Source organism: Phoxinus phoxinus (genome assembly GCF_949152265.1).
Source record: "Phoxinus phoxinus genome assembly, chromosome: 6".
Taxonomy (NCBI): Eukaryota; Metazoa; Chordata; class Actinopteri; order Cypriniformes; family Leuciscidae; genus Phoxinus; species Phoxinus phoxinus.
In genome coordinates this window covers 8,426,361-8,441,655 of record NC_136881.1, presented here as the reverse complement: position 1 = coordinate 8,441,655, position 15,295 = coordinate 8,426,361, and the positions used below count along the sequence as shown (strand labels likewise).

Here is a 15,295-nt window from a genome sequence, read left to right as displayed (position 1 = left end):
TGCATGTCGGTACGGATCCAAATGTTTTAAATGCCAATGACTTTAACACTGATCTTACTGTTTGTTGGTCTGATCTCAACAGGTACCGAAGTTTAAAGCACTTTAACTATGATATCTGCCAAAGCTGCTTCTTTTCTGGCAGAGTGGCCAAAGGTCACAAGATGCAGTACCCTATGGTTGAATATTGCACACCGGTAGGTTTTTTGCATCACAGTGTGTTCGACATATACATTGTAGATTACAGCATTCATTACATTGCATGTAGAATTTAGTTTCTGGTGTAAATAGCAGTCAACACATTTGAAGATTAAAGTGCAGGTTATGACGTTTTGTCTCTCTGTGTCCTTTTACTTCAGACGACGTCAGGAGAGGACGTGAGAGACTTTGCTAAGGTGCTGAAGAACAAGTTTAGGACGAAGCGCTATTTTGCCAAGCATCCTCGTATGGGTTACCTCCCTGTCCAAACCATCCTTGAAGGAGACAACATGGAGACGTGAGACCCGTGATTTTTACTTTGTGTGTATTACCATCAGCTACTGATTAAGTAGACGCGTGACTGCTGGTAGGACCGTTATTATAAAAAGCACTGTGTGCATCACATTGCGACTCTAGATACTATCAAAAGCAAAATAAAAGCGCACCTATTATGCTATTTTAAAGGTTGCTAATTTTGTTTTGCATGTCTCCTGTAATAGATTTACATGCATCCGAGGTCAAAAAACACGTTAATTTTCTCATAATATACATGGCAGCATCACCTCATTTATAAGTGTCTGAAACGGTTTGTTCGAAGATTCAATCTCTTTAAACCCTGCCTTTCTGAGAGCCTAAACTGCTCTGGTCAGACGGCCCAGTTTGTTGTGATTGGCCTACCACTTTCAGCCGGTGTTGGAAACTAAACTCTCATTACCATATCTGAACTTCACTTCAGGAGGCTTCCTTAACACTTGATAACTATGGTGTCTGTTTTTCCGTATCAATTCCAGCGCGAGTCCTCATCCTTTGGAAGTGCATGCAATGAGGATTTGCAGTTGACAACATGAACCAATCTCTTCCACGCCTTAGCTACAACTATAGTGTTTGAGGGCTGGTCAAAGTAGATGTTATTTACGGGCAGCCAATGAAGATCATAGACGGACATTATGTAAATGTGTTGCATTGTTACGTAGATATGTTACTGGAAGTGAGACTGGAATTGCTGACGACTCGTTTAGGCAGTTCAGAATCTATTGTTTCTTTTAGGAGACTATATGTTTATTTGTCATGTACTTTGATCTTTAAAACTTTGCAGATCTTTTACATTCACAAACGGCTGTGTTACACACTAGTTGGATAGCCAATCTTGTATATTTAGACTAGTTTCGGGTCACGTTTGCCACACACTAAACAATATGATTTTACTATTATTGATATACTATTATAGCTTTTATGTTTATATTTCAGTTTTCTTTTTAATTTTAAAGTCAACTAAAGTGGTAAATATTTATTAGGTTTTAAAAGTATATATATTTCTATTTAGCTTAATTTTTTGTACAAATTAAATCAGTTTTAGTACTTCAACTTAAGCTTATTTTAGTTAAGTTTAGTCCTAGGCAATATTTCTCATTTTTGTTTACGTTTAATATTTTCTTTTAATATTTATATTTTTGTTTCAGCTTTATTTCAATTAATGAAAACTATTTTTAATAGTTTTAACTAACAATAACAGCACTGACAGATTTCTTAGTTTTATATTTACAGCAAGTGCTTTTTATTGGACAAACAAACCTAGTCCTGGTAACCATTATTATTATGCATAGTAATAGAAACATGGCTCACAGTAGACCGTTTGAAGATCGACAGTAAACATCATGGAGTTTACCGTTGAAGGGTGTGAATTTGTTTTAAAGTACATCTTAGAGACAGTCTGCTTGGTGAAAAAATTTAAAAGGCTCGTCTCATGCCATTTTAAAGCACCTCTATAATTTATCTTATTTATTTAAAAAGGAACAATTTATGAATGCAACTACATTTTGGCCGTTGATGTTGTTCAAACCATTTAAACGGAATACCTTACTTTATATTCCCGAACATTGACATGGATAAAAAGCTGAGTTTCATCCGACACACTCTGAAATAAAACAATTAAACCTTCTCAAAGCCTACCTACTACCTACCTTTGCTTATTTTGTGGGCAGTTTGCATATATATATATATATATATATATATATATATATATATATATATATATATATATATAAATGGTACTAAATGGTCAAACGGTATAAAACTGGTATGCCACTAAACAAGACAAATAAAGCTGACTGAACTCTTAGTAACCTGAAATTGCAGCTGCAAGAGTTTTGCTTGTTTTTTTCTGCTTTACCGTGTGCATTGATCATTACTCGTGTTCACAGTAGGAGTGTTTATGCTGTGAAATTATTTTTCCCCCTGTAGAGGAGCAGCTGCAAATGTGTGCAGTCTAATTGTAAAGCAGTGCTAAAATGCATACACGCATTATTCTTTAACATTAAAGGATTAGTTAACTTTCAAAAGATTTTTTGCTGATAATTTATTCACCCCCATGTCGTCCAAGATGTCCATGTCTTTCTTTCTTCAGTCGAAAATAACAAGGTTTTTGAGGAAAACATTCCAGAATTGTTCTCAATATAATGGACTTCAATGGCAACCGACGGTTTGAAGGTCCAAATGTCTGTCTCAATCATAGGCCTCAATGCAGCTTCAAAGGCTCTACACCAGGGATAGGCAACTTCTGTGCTAGAGGGTTAGGCTTCAGCCCTGATAACAACTCACCTGCCTGTATCTATTTAGTAATCCTGAAAACATTGATTGCCTTGTTCAGGTGTGTTTAATTAGGGTTGGAACTAAACTCTGCAGGACAGGGTGCCTATCCCTGCTCTACGCGATCCCAGTCGAGACATAAGGGTCTTATCTAGCGAAACGGTCTGTCATTTTCTAAAAAATAAATACAAATTAAATACTTTTTAACCACAAATGCCTGTCTTGTACTATCTCTGAGATGCGCCACGTATTACGTCATCACGTTGGAAAGGTCACACAAGATGTAGTTGGAAGTACCGACCCAGTGTTTACAAGTATGCATGTTGAATGACACGTATTTGTGTCAGTTTATTGTTTAAAATGGTCCTTACGTGTTTATATCATTATTGGTACGTGTATTAGTCTTTGCCCGTTCGCTTTGTAAACACGTCTTGTGTGACTTTTCCAACGTAATGGCGTAATAGGGTGGCGCATCTCAGAAGTCGGCCATTTGTGGTTAAAAAGTTGTTGTTTTTAAAAAAATTACAGATTTCTCGGCTGGGTTCGTGTAGAGCCTTTGAAGCTGCATTGAGGCCTATGATTGAGACAGACATTTGGACCTTCAAACCATTGGTTTCCATTGAACTCCATTATATTGAGAAAAATCCTGGAATATTTTCCTCAAAAACCTTAATTTCTTTTCGACTGAAGAAAGAAAGACACTTCTTAACCATGTCACCATCATGCTTTCAGGGCATCTACTTGTCCTGTCCATCATCTCATCTTTTTTGTCTTACAGTCCTGTTACACTGATCAACTTCTGGCCTGTTGACCATCCGTGAGTACATCTGCACACCAACACCCTCACACACACACATTGAGCACCTGCTTACTGGATCACATGATGCCAACAGTGCCGTTTGGTGATTTATCCGCAGAATAGAAGTTTAGAAAGAACATTCAGGATTTTCACATCACAGTTAAAATGCACATGACTGAAATTGAGTGTATTTTAAATTGAAATGAAAATTTGAAAGGCTGGTGCTCGATGTTCCTGTTGGATGATTCTCTTGGATGGGCGTCAGCGCCAATGTCTAGGGCCAGTGTCATATTGGTCAGCAAACGTAAACGAATCATTTGGACAGGTGTTGTGATAGTTTATCATTTAAAGTACATTGTTGAAATCTTCTACTGATCTGTGTGAAATTATACACAAGTCTCCATGAAACACTCATCTTTCATCATCAGAATTGTGAGATATTTTGGAACGTGTTCATCCCTTGACTTCTACCATTCATCTGCAAGATTAACATGATGCAGTGGTTTAGGGTATAAGATGCTCTTTTAGGCAGGGTTATCATTAATGTTAAAGTCGCTGGGTGTGAAACTCACTGTTACATACAGGTACATGACTCTTCAAAATGTTGGTGTCTCTAAGATTGTTCTTTTCTTTTGATTTCCTTTTTTAAAGAAATTAATACTTTAGTTCAGCTACGGCACATTAAATTGATCAAAAGTGACATGTATGCTAAATGTTACATGTTACTAAATATATATATATATTATTATAATTTTTTTTTTTTTTACTTTGTATTCAAATAATCCTGAAAAGAGTTTATATTTTTGAAAAAAAATAAGATTTTTGTAGTTATGTAGTTTTTTTTGTTTTTGTTTACTGTATTTATGAAAGAATAAATACAGCCTTAACTGAGCTGAATCATAAGCTGCAATGAACTATGCACATCTCAAGAGACAGTGTGTCACCCTAGCCTGGGTTTCCCCAGACTGCCTTTGCGCAGCGCGATTTTATTCTCGCTGAAAGGCAGTCTGGAAACCATGGACCAGATTTTCGCCTCGTTTAGGGAACCAATCACAGAACGGGGAGGGAGCAGCAAGACGATGACGACATCTTTGCGACACAACTAAGCAGTTTGTTTATATCTATGGAGTCAACATGGCAGCAGACGCGAAGCTACCTTTTGATGCAGCCTTAGATATTGTTCTAAGTAGTTTAGATCGCAATTTTATTTAGAAAAAAGAGCAGCGTTTGGCGTTAAACCATTTCTCTACATACGTCATCTGGTATAATGGAAACGATTGGCTATGCGCATTTGAAAGACATTCTTAGCACCCAATAAACGGCGCCGGCGCATTCGTAAACCACGCCTCAAATACGAGAAAATGAACATGTGGTTCCCAGACCCAAGTCTCAACGAGAATTGGGTCTGGCGTTAGCCAGGCTAGTGTCACCCTAAAATAACGGTGAAAATAAAAATCCACATGATTACTATATGAGTTCATATCCTTTTTTTTTTGGTAGTTTATAAAATGTTGTTCCTCCATAATATCACTCTTTAAAATCTATTGTTCCATTAAGAACCTTTAACATAAGTGGAACTTTTCCATTACACAAAAGGCTCTTTATAGTGGAAAAGGTTCTTTAGATTAGTAAAATATTCTCCACACTAGGAACAAAAAATGTTTTTTTTTAAAGGGATAGTTCACCCCGAAATGAAAATTATATCATTCATTACTCACCCTCATGTCGTACCAAACCCGTAAGAGTTGCGTTCAACACAAAAGAAGATCTTTTTGATGCAATCTGAGAGCTTTCTTTCCCTCCCTAGACGGCTACACAACTACCACTTTGACGCTTCAAAAAGTTCACAAAGTGATCGTAAAACTCTTCCGAAAATTTGGACTAAACTGCTCGATTCATATGGATTCGTTTTGTGATCTCTTTGTAAACCTTTTAAAGCATCAAAGTGGTAGTTTAGTAGCCGTCTATGGAGGGACAGAAAGCTCCAAGATCTCATCAAAAAGATCTTCATTTGTTTTCCGAAGATGAACCAAAGTCGGTTCATCTCACGGGTTTGGAACGACATGAGGGCAAGTAATTATTGACAGAATTTTCATTTTTGGGTAAAACGAAATGGTTGTTCTATGGCATCACTGCGGAAACCTTGTTCAGTTTAGTCCTCTTCATCTGTGTTTTCTGATCTTTGCTCTTCTGTCACCGGTAGGCCGTCATCTTCCCCACAACTCTCCCACGACGACACCCACTCACGCATCGAGCATTACGCTAGCAGGTGAGTCTTTTTTCAGCATGGTTATTTTGGTGTTACTATGTATATTTAGGAGACTAGACTTGCATTGCATTAGGGCCGGGTAATGTGATGGTGTACACCGTGCAACGGCCAGTAGAAATTAAGTACCATTTATAATGTGGTTGGTATATTTCCGTGAGTTTGAAATGTGTTTTTTTAACAAGAAATATTTCACAAATAATATCAGAATGTTGCTTGCGGAGTTTAGTATCAAACGAAATGCATTTGTGTTCATGTGAAGCACGTAAGCTGGAACAGTGGTGCCTTACTGACATGAATGAAAGCAACCGCATGAGCTGTTTATGAATGAGTACAGAATGATGTTGTGTTTTCACAGGCTAGCTGAAATGGAGAACCGAAATGGCTCGTATATGAATGACAATGTATCGCCCAATGAAAGCATGTGAGCTTGCATCTCTTTTACACTCTGCTGTACATAGTATTCATATGCATAGTATATGAATGTAATAGTGTGTAAACTGATCTACTCACACATGTCTGTGCACCTCCATACATTTAAATGCTTGTGGTTGCATAACAACCTCTCCTTTTTATGAAAGTGCAGCAACTTCTTATAGGAAGAGATTATTTTCTTACTCTCATGTCATTCCAAATTAATTTTCATCTTCCGGGAGAATATCAGCTCTTTCCACTCATACACAAAGTGTTAGAGATCAGTAATAAACCCATAATATTAAATCGTATTAAATCACAATTAAACGATTACATGCAAATGCTCTTTACTGCAGTTTTTTTTTTGTGTGGTATTAAAACAATAGGATTGTTTTTAGACCAGCTTACTTCTCACAAGCCGACTGAGCTGGCGTTTTTTTCAATTATTTCGAGTTAGAGGCAGCTAATGTTAATTGAAAACTTGAGCAATGGATGTAATGTAGTGAACTGGAAATGGAGTGCTGCTGTTGTTATTATTGTAGGGATGATGAGCATCTGCTGATCCAGCATTACTGCCAGAGTCTGAATCAAGGCTCTCCACTCAGCCAGCCGCAGAGCCCCGCTCAGATCCTCATCTCAATGGAGTCTGAAGAGAAGGGAGAGCTTGAGAGAGTTCTCAACGATCTGGAGCAGGAGAACAGGTTTGATTGCATGACCGCTTTCTTTACAATTCAAATGATTGGTTTTCAAATGAAATGCAATGAGCTTAAACTGGACCATATTTCGCCAGCATATGTTTGTCATGACAAACTGCATTTACAGCAGTTTATTAAATCACATATTTTAATAAAAGTGCCATGCTTTAAATCAGTGATTTTTTTTTTTTTTTTTTTTTTTTTTTTTTTTTTTTTTTTTAATGGTCGGTTGCCAACTGAAAATGTTTTCCGCAAAAATGCAGTGCTTAATGCAAATAATAAAAACATATAATAGTGCATAGATAGGATAGCAAAATAAACAGGCTGATCCAACTTTTACAACAGAGATGCTTCCTTTATTTTTCTATATCAACTCAACTGTGTTTTGTAATATTAATCCATTTCAATATTTGTTTGTACTTTCGATCAGTGGTTCTCAAATTCACCATCCAAGTACTACCTAGAAGGCACGACTCTTCCCACACTGCTGAGTCAAGTATGTGGGCTACACATTGGAGTCTAATATTAAACGCAGTGAGCTATATTAAACTTGTGAATGCAGAAATAATAAAAACAGATTTAATATTTAAAAGAATATTTGAATTATTTCAAAAATGAATTCAAAAATATATTTTATACACAACTATTCAAAAGTTTGGGGTCGGTAAGGTCTCACCAAGGATGCATTTTTTTTTTAATTAAAAAAAAACTATAAAAACAGTAATGTGTTAAAAAAAATCTAGCAATTTAAAATATTGTTGCAAAATATTTAAATATAATAATATTTTACTGTTTTAATATATTTTAAAATGTAATTTATTCCTGTGATGGCAAACCATTACCATCATTGCTCAAGTCTTTAGTGTCACATGATGCTTCAGAAGTCATTCTAATATCCTGATTTGCTATTTAAGAATAATTTCTTATTATTATCAATGTTGAAAACAGTTGTGCAACTTAATTTTTTGTGAAAAGAGTGATGCTTTTTTCCCCAGGATTTAATGCATCCTTGCTGACAAAAAAGTATTAATTTCTTAACATTCCTTATGATAACTTTTGAACAATAGTGTATTGTGCCAACTGGGCCACAAAACATGAGCAGTCCGTGCTAACAGCATATGCTTATTTATTTGTCAGAATCACCCGTCGCTATTTTCCGTGCTTCTTTCTGAAGTTGTTGTCATTGTTGTCCAGGAAGCTGCAGTCGGAGTACGATCGTCTGAAGAAGGCGCACGACCACAAGGGGCTGTCGCCGCTGCCCTCACCCCCACAGATGCTGCCGGTCTCGCCCCAGAGTCCACGGGACGCAGAACTGATCGCAGAGGCCAAACTACTGCGGCAGCACAAGGGACGTTTGGAAGCAAGAATGCAAATCCTGGAGGATCACAACAAACAGCTGGAATCACAGCTCAAACGCCTTAGACAGTTACTTGAGCAGGTGGGTGGTGCATATCCTTAAGAGTTTGTTGATGCTTATACTCACTGGCAGTAGATAACAACACTTTGGAACTGTTGGTAAAGAAATCAAAATCAGCCTTCTGTCTTGCATCTGAACTTGGATTGAGTGTTAATGTCTTCAGATTGCACACTGGTCATTTATAAGGCATCTTTCTAATCATGGTCTGTTCATGTGGTTCCTTTCGATTGTCGACAGAAGAAATTAAATGCTCTGTGCATTGATATATTTGAATGTCAATATTTGGCTTTTAATGTTTGTCAGATTTGTAGTTAAATATAAAATCGTTAATTTTGTGGGGAAAGTCAGTTTTAACAATATTTTTCAGTATATTCATGTATATTAGGGCTGCACGATAATGGTTCAACTATTTTGTTCAAAATGTATAATCCTGATCATATACAGATATTCCAGAGAAAGATTAGTTATACTTTTACTTCACCTAATAGGCCTGTTGGTGGCGCATACTTCATCATACTTCATCAAACGGAAAATCAATACAAAAACGGTGGTTCCTAATCTTAATTCTTAATTTTAAAAGTGTTAAATTTGTACTTTCTGGTGTAGCAAAGAGGCTGCATGAGTGCATTTATTCACCAACCATGATCGCCAACAATATGGTCGAGATTCATATTTGGATTTATTACAGTTAGTCACAGAGATGGTTTGCCAACTTACAGTTAGTCAATTTACATGTTTATCGGGATTGTCAGATCATCTGCGCTTTTTTGCAGCCCAGAGAGAGTGTGCGCATGATTGCCAGGTTGGGAAGATTAAGTAAAACACTGGATCGAAAACGCATCCTTTAACAGAAAATCTCTGTTTGGGAGATTTATGCTCTTGACATCTGGCAACCAAGCAGAGGCTAGTTACCAATGCAAGATAACGAAAATGTCAAATTGTCAAAACGTTTTCAGGATAAATAACCAGCGGGTCAATATCACAACAGTTATTTTTAATTAATCGAGAAAAGCAGATATCGTTATAACGATTAAAATACAAATGAATTGTGCAGCCCTAATATATATTAAGTATATTTATAGTTGACGTTTCTCTTGAGTGATTGCAATGCATTCTGGCATTATCTTGTCTATGATCCGTGAAGGACACATGTAATATTTCCCTAGAATTTGGCTGAAATGAGGTGTCTTAAAAGACCGGGATGGCAGCTCACTAGGTTTTTTTTAGTGTGCTGTTTTTAGAAGTTAAAAATATGGATTAGTTTGATCTATTTGAAATTGTTGCAGGAAATATTTATGCTAAACTTAGATGCTGTCAGGGTGAATAAAGAAAAATGTTTTTATATTTTGACACAATCTTCCTGAAATGTTCCATCTGTTTAAAGATGTATTAATATTGTCTGCAAACGTGTGGATTGGAGGCTTTGTTTTAAAATAACAATGTATCAAAGATTTTAAATGTAGTTTATATTTACAAATTGACCTTTTGTCTTTCTTTGAGTTTTGAAATGGCAGTGAATAGAATTTTTCATAGATGTCTAAACCAAAGACCTATACTATAACATGGAATATTGTTGATTAATGTTGTTTTGTTTGAATGCAGACATCTCTGTTAGTTGTCCTTGCAGGACACATGTTGGCATTCACTGTTCTGTATAATAACAGCATAAATGATATTGATCACGGTAAAAATACAGTCATATTCACACTCAATCATTTTAGCATAAATACATGTACTACAATATTTTAAAATGAATGCATATTTATGGACAACCAAAATGTTGTACTCTAATAATAATTCAAGGGTTTGGTTTTGTTCAATCAGTTTATTTGCTTTTCTGACCAGACATGGTTTGAATCGCCTTTTTTTTTTTTTTCATAGCATTTGATCTTGTGAAAAGTTCCAGTGCATTAATGTGCTTTTTTTTTTTTTTCTTCAGATGAGTTACTTTTTTCTTTTGTCGTAATTGGCAGCATAGCACATACAGTGTTGCTTGTAACCGATTGTTTCAAGATACATAGTAAAAATTTTACCTAGCATACTTTATTGATCGATATCAATATTGCACAACAGGCTTTATTGATCCTGTTATTTTCAGGTTCCACAATACTTTGCCCTTATTGAAGCCGAGGATGAATGCCAGGTCTTTTCGGTGGCCAAAAGAACCTGCCATTTGTCCTCAAGCGACCAATTTCTCTCTGTAATTTGTTTTGTGGAGTTTGTTTGATGTCAACTTCTTCAGAAGTCTTCTTCTGCTTGAATTGAGTGGAAATTGGATATTCTGTCTGCATCATGTCTCGATGAATCAAGCGTAATGTCTCTGCATACTTCTCAAAAAACATTAGTTGACTGGGGGTCTCTGCCAAATGGAATGTATATCAGATTTTTTCTTAGAAGAAATGGCTTCATGTGTTCCCTATGGACCCTTTGAACTAAAATCTCCAGCATCTCACGCTGCTTCCAGTGGCCGCTTGGTCGAAGCAAGAACCAGACTAAATGAACGTGGATAAATATCTCTCCCTTTGTTCAAAGCCAATGGATAATTGGCTTCACTTCTCTGATGTTTTTTGTTTACCATCTTCAGTTTTATCCAAAAAGATTTTTCATTACACTTACAAACAAGCCTTTTGCCTACCACTGTATGTTTTTGATTTTAATAGCATCAATTACTTACATTTTTTATCTCTGTTATTTGTTAATAAACATGTTCTGATGTTTAACATATGCTCATGTGTTTGGCTTGACAAAAATCTCAGGAAGAGAAACGACATCACCAGAACCATCATTCTTTAAGCAACAGGGATGTCTGGTCTCGTGTTATAAATTGTTAATGGTAGATGGTTTAAACACACTCGTTAGCACCTGTGTAATGCGGTTTTAGTAACTTTAAGTAGTTGTGCCGTGACAAACCATTTCATCATTTAAGATCATTAGTTTTAGGTACTGGTAAGATTTAATTGCATTTAAGTATTCATTTTAAGATACACTTATAAATAATATATAAGCCAAGATGAGTGTGTACAGTGGTCAACATATTATGGTAATTGTAAAACTTCTAAGAACAATGCTGAATATGCTTATACCGTTCAAAAGTTTGGGGTTGGTATTTTTTTTATTTTTTTTTTAAAGAAATTAATACTTGTAGTCAGCAAGGATGCATTAAATTGATTAAAAATGACAATATAGACTTCTATTGTTAAAAAGCAATTAAAATAAATGCTGAAAAAATGGAAACTAAAATAAAATAAATAATTTATGTTCTATAGAGAGCCAACACTCATCCCTTCAGTTGGTATTATTTCTTTTGGCTTGTGCATTTTAATTAGCAGAATTTCCACAAAGTATGTTGTCTCCCACAAACTCACGTCTTTTTTTGTCACGTACGTAACGCATGTGTGTTTCCCTCATATTAAATATAATACGCATGTGTAGACTGATATTTTTCTAATGTCTGGACTCCTTTATTAAGGGAGTATGGACATATAAACAGACGTTTAAATATATTGTTATTAAATGCATTTTCTGAGAATTTATATTTTACGTTTTGACTGCAAATGTCTCGTCCATAACGCTGGAATTGCTCTACTTTCTATTATTCATCAAAGAATCCTTTCAAATCAAAGTTTCCACAAAATACTGTTAGTAATGAGAAACCTTTCTTGAGGACCAAATCAACATTAAAATATGGGTAATTAATAGGTGTCTATGACAGATGCATTAAAAAAATGACATGCAGGAAGTTTGTAACAATTGTAACCTACATCAATATTCAAAAAGTTAAAGGAAGAACTTTTTATTTTATTTTAGGTTTACTGAAGTTTTTTTTTTTAAACATCTGTCAATGTTTTTGAACACTATTAACTGTCTGGTTTATTTTATTTTTATATTTAATAATGGCATCTCGTCCACTATTTTGTGTGTATCCTTGTGATGTTTTTTTATTTATTTATTTTTTGGCCCGACTGTCTTATTTCTAAAACTTGAATGATGCAAAAACACAGCAACTCTGAGAGCCCATGCTCTTGTTTTATATTGCAATTATGAATGTTTTGGGAAAGTTTTAGATTGATGAATGTTGTCAAATGAATCTGGTCACACAGAAGCACAACCCAGTGCTGATGTCTGCGTCCAGTCCCCTGCCTAATCTATATGGTTCCTTTCTGCCTATGTCCTAGCCACAGACTGAGTCCAAGGTGAATGGTACTGCCCTGTCCTCACCCTCCACTGCCTCTCCGAGATCTGACACCAGCCTGGCCTCACTGCGTGTGGCCGCAAGCCAAACCACAGAGACCATGGGTAAATGTCCCTAACAACTTCAGTTTAAACCTAACCCTTCAGTATTATCCCTAAAAACAGATTTAAAATGTTCGGAAATTTTAAGCGGGGCAAATAAGTAATCAGTGTTATGTCAGTCTTACATATTGACTTGTGAAAAGAAACCTTACAACTGAAATATACAGTACCAGTAGACGGTTGTGTAAACATAATATTCTTTATTAACTGTTAAAATAATAGAAAACCCTTCCATTTTGGTGTTTCTTGAATTATTCTGTGTGAAAGTAAATCTAGTCATTAATACAATCCCCTCTTTCTGACCACTGTTAAAATGAAAATATTCATTTCTTAATTACAATTCATGTCAGTTAACTTAGTCAAACTATGTTCAATAACTTTACTTGTGAAGCTTTCATTGTAAGACTTGGCTTGAAGCCCAGGCTGGTTTCAGCAAAAGATTTTCAGAACCGATAAAAAGAGGCTTAAAAATGTTCTTATCTGTGCCAAACAAAAAGGAACACAGCTTTTATTTGTGTGAATACAAAAGAAGTGTTTTTTTGCCCTTAACTGCTAGCCAACATCTTATTTGTTGTCTTTTGAGGGAGAAAACAGTCCAACAAGGGTCCAAAAATTGCCACCATTCATTTTACAAGTGCAGTCTGATGTTTGTGATTCAGATTATCTATAATGCCTTCCTATATTGTATTTCTTAATTTATCTACATGAAAGATTCACCTTACGTTATGAGTTGTCATACATACCTGGAACTGGAATGTAGGTTTAATAGGTTTATAGGTTTAAATGCTATAAGTTATATTTTTCAATATAAATGTACTCAAATTATGATAGTTAAAAAAAAAAAAATACAATTCTGTATAAAAGGATGCCTTTTAATATTGAGGTATTTGGGTAGTTGACCATTTCAAAAGGCATCAGTTTTCTGTAGTGTGATGTACTGTACTTCATATGAAATGATTTCACACAACATTTTCTAATTCTTGTTATTACGATATGTGTTTTTTTAATTTTTTGAAGCTGTGATCTTTTAAAGCATATTCATCACAAGACAAGACTGCAAAAAAGCAAAAGGTGTAAAACTACAGAGCAACTACAGCACCTTAAACATATTTTTCAACCTATTTTTTTTTCTTATCTATCAAGTCCCCAAATGCTTAAACGTTTTTTTTTTACACACTATAACCTCTTAGTTAATATTTTAACTGTTTATTTTGTACAGTTATTGTTTGTGTTTAACAGAAACCAGAGCATTCATTTATTTCTAGGTTCATTCCTACCGTGGCAACCATGATTCTCATACACATTTAAAAGAAAAGTTGACCATGATCTCACATTTTTAGTGAATAGTGATGTTTTATAATGGCTTTCTTTTATAATTACTTTTTATTTTTTTTGGCTTTATCTGTTTTTATGACTTTGTCAAAAAACAAAAGTGGTGTTGATTTTTTATTTCCATGTGACAAGTCTCGAAGAAGAGTATTTTCCGACAGGAAAAGATGTCATCGTCTGAGACGGCAGAGAGTAGCCAGTCAAGCAATGAGGTTTCTTTACAAAGATAAATTAAGAAAATAGCTATACTTAATTATTCAGTAAAACAATGTTTTTGCAAATATTATTGCTACTTTTTCATCATTGTGTCAGCGTTTTATTCGCTGACTTTTGTTAGCTTCTTTGCACGAAGAACAACATAGTGACAAAACACTTTTGTCCGTTTAGGGCTACTGTAGAAACATGTCGGTGCAAAATGGCTATTAGTAAGGGGACCCGCGGTGTATGTCGATAGAAATGTAATAAAAACATAACGGTTCATTATGTAAGGTCTTTATACACCACTGAAAACATTATGTATATGATATTGAATTTCTGCCAATAGATCCTCTTAAATATACACAATGCACCTTTAACATTTGTGGGGGGGGAAATGTGTGTGTTGTACTCTGTATGAAAGTCCTCAACATCACCTTCAATATTATCCTTTAAGTCAATAATACAGGAAGCAAACACTGTCTCTGTTTGAACATGAGATGTCATGGGCGGCAGGACAACTTCCAGCGTTTTTAAGGTCAGTTCTCAGTTGTAATTGGGTCACTGCTGTGTGTTTCAGGTGATGATGAGCTGTCCAGTCCCTCCCAGGATGCAAGCACTGGATTAGAGGACGTCATCGAGCAGCTCAACAATTCCTTTCCTCACAGCCAAGGTGAGACTCCATCTACACTGTGTGGTACGAGGAGGAACTGATGCAGATGGTCTTAAACTGGCAAAAAAAGTATTAAAGTGCCCCTGTTACGCTATTTAAAGTTTCTTAATTTCATTTTGAAAGTCTCCTACCATCCAATCTTCTTTTCTCACAGTATCTGAAACTGTTCAATCAATGATTCAGTCTCTCTAAACCGCTCCTTTCTGAGAGCCTGCTCTGCTCTGATTGGTCAGACGCCTCAGTCTGTTGTGATTGGTCGACCGCTTTGCAGCGCGTGTCTGAAATGAAATGACCATATCCGAATTTCAGCTCCGGAGGCTTTCTCAGCACTTGTATACACATTGATGCAAACAGTTCATGCCTCTTCACATCCTTTCGCAGTGCAGAAACATCTTCTTCTCTACATGTTGACTACATGAACCAAACTCTTCCA

General features: G+C 35.6%; 1 protein-coding gene across 11 annotated transcripts in view; it reads left to right on the top strand.

Annotated features, from left to right (window-relative positions):
* dmd (dystrophin) overlaps window positions 1–15,295 on the top strand; it is a 99,450-nt gene that overhangs the window by 79,468 nt on the left and 4,687 nt on the right. For 6 of the 11 annotated variants that reach the window (XM_079615156.1, XM_079615153.1, XM_079615150.1 and 3 more), the window contains 9 exons: window positions 83–194; window positions 357–493; window positions 3,560–3,598; window positions 5,784–5,849; window positions 6,205–6,270; window positions 6,803–6,961; window positions 8,150–8,393; window positions 12,548–12,668; window positions 14,770–14,862. In XM_079615156.1, the coding sequence (XP_079471282.1) occupies window positions 83–194; window positions 357–493; window positions 3,560–3,598; window positions 5,784–5,849; window positions 6,205–6,270; window positions 6,803–6,961; window positions 8,150–8,393; window positions 12,548–12,668; window positions 14,770–14,862 (1,037 nt within the window). The remainder of the gene's footprint in view (window positions 1–82; window positions 195–356; window positions 494–3,559; window positions 3,599–5,783; window positions 5,850–6,204; window positions 6,271–6,802; window positions 6,962–8,149; window positions 8,394–12,547; window positions 12,669–14,769; window positions 14,863–15,295) is intronic. The other 5 variants (XM_079615157.1, XM_079615154.1, XM_079615158.1 and 2 more) reach the window with 3 other exon arrangements.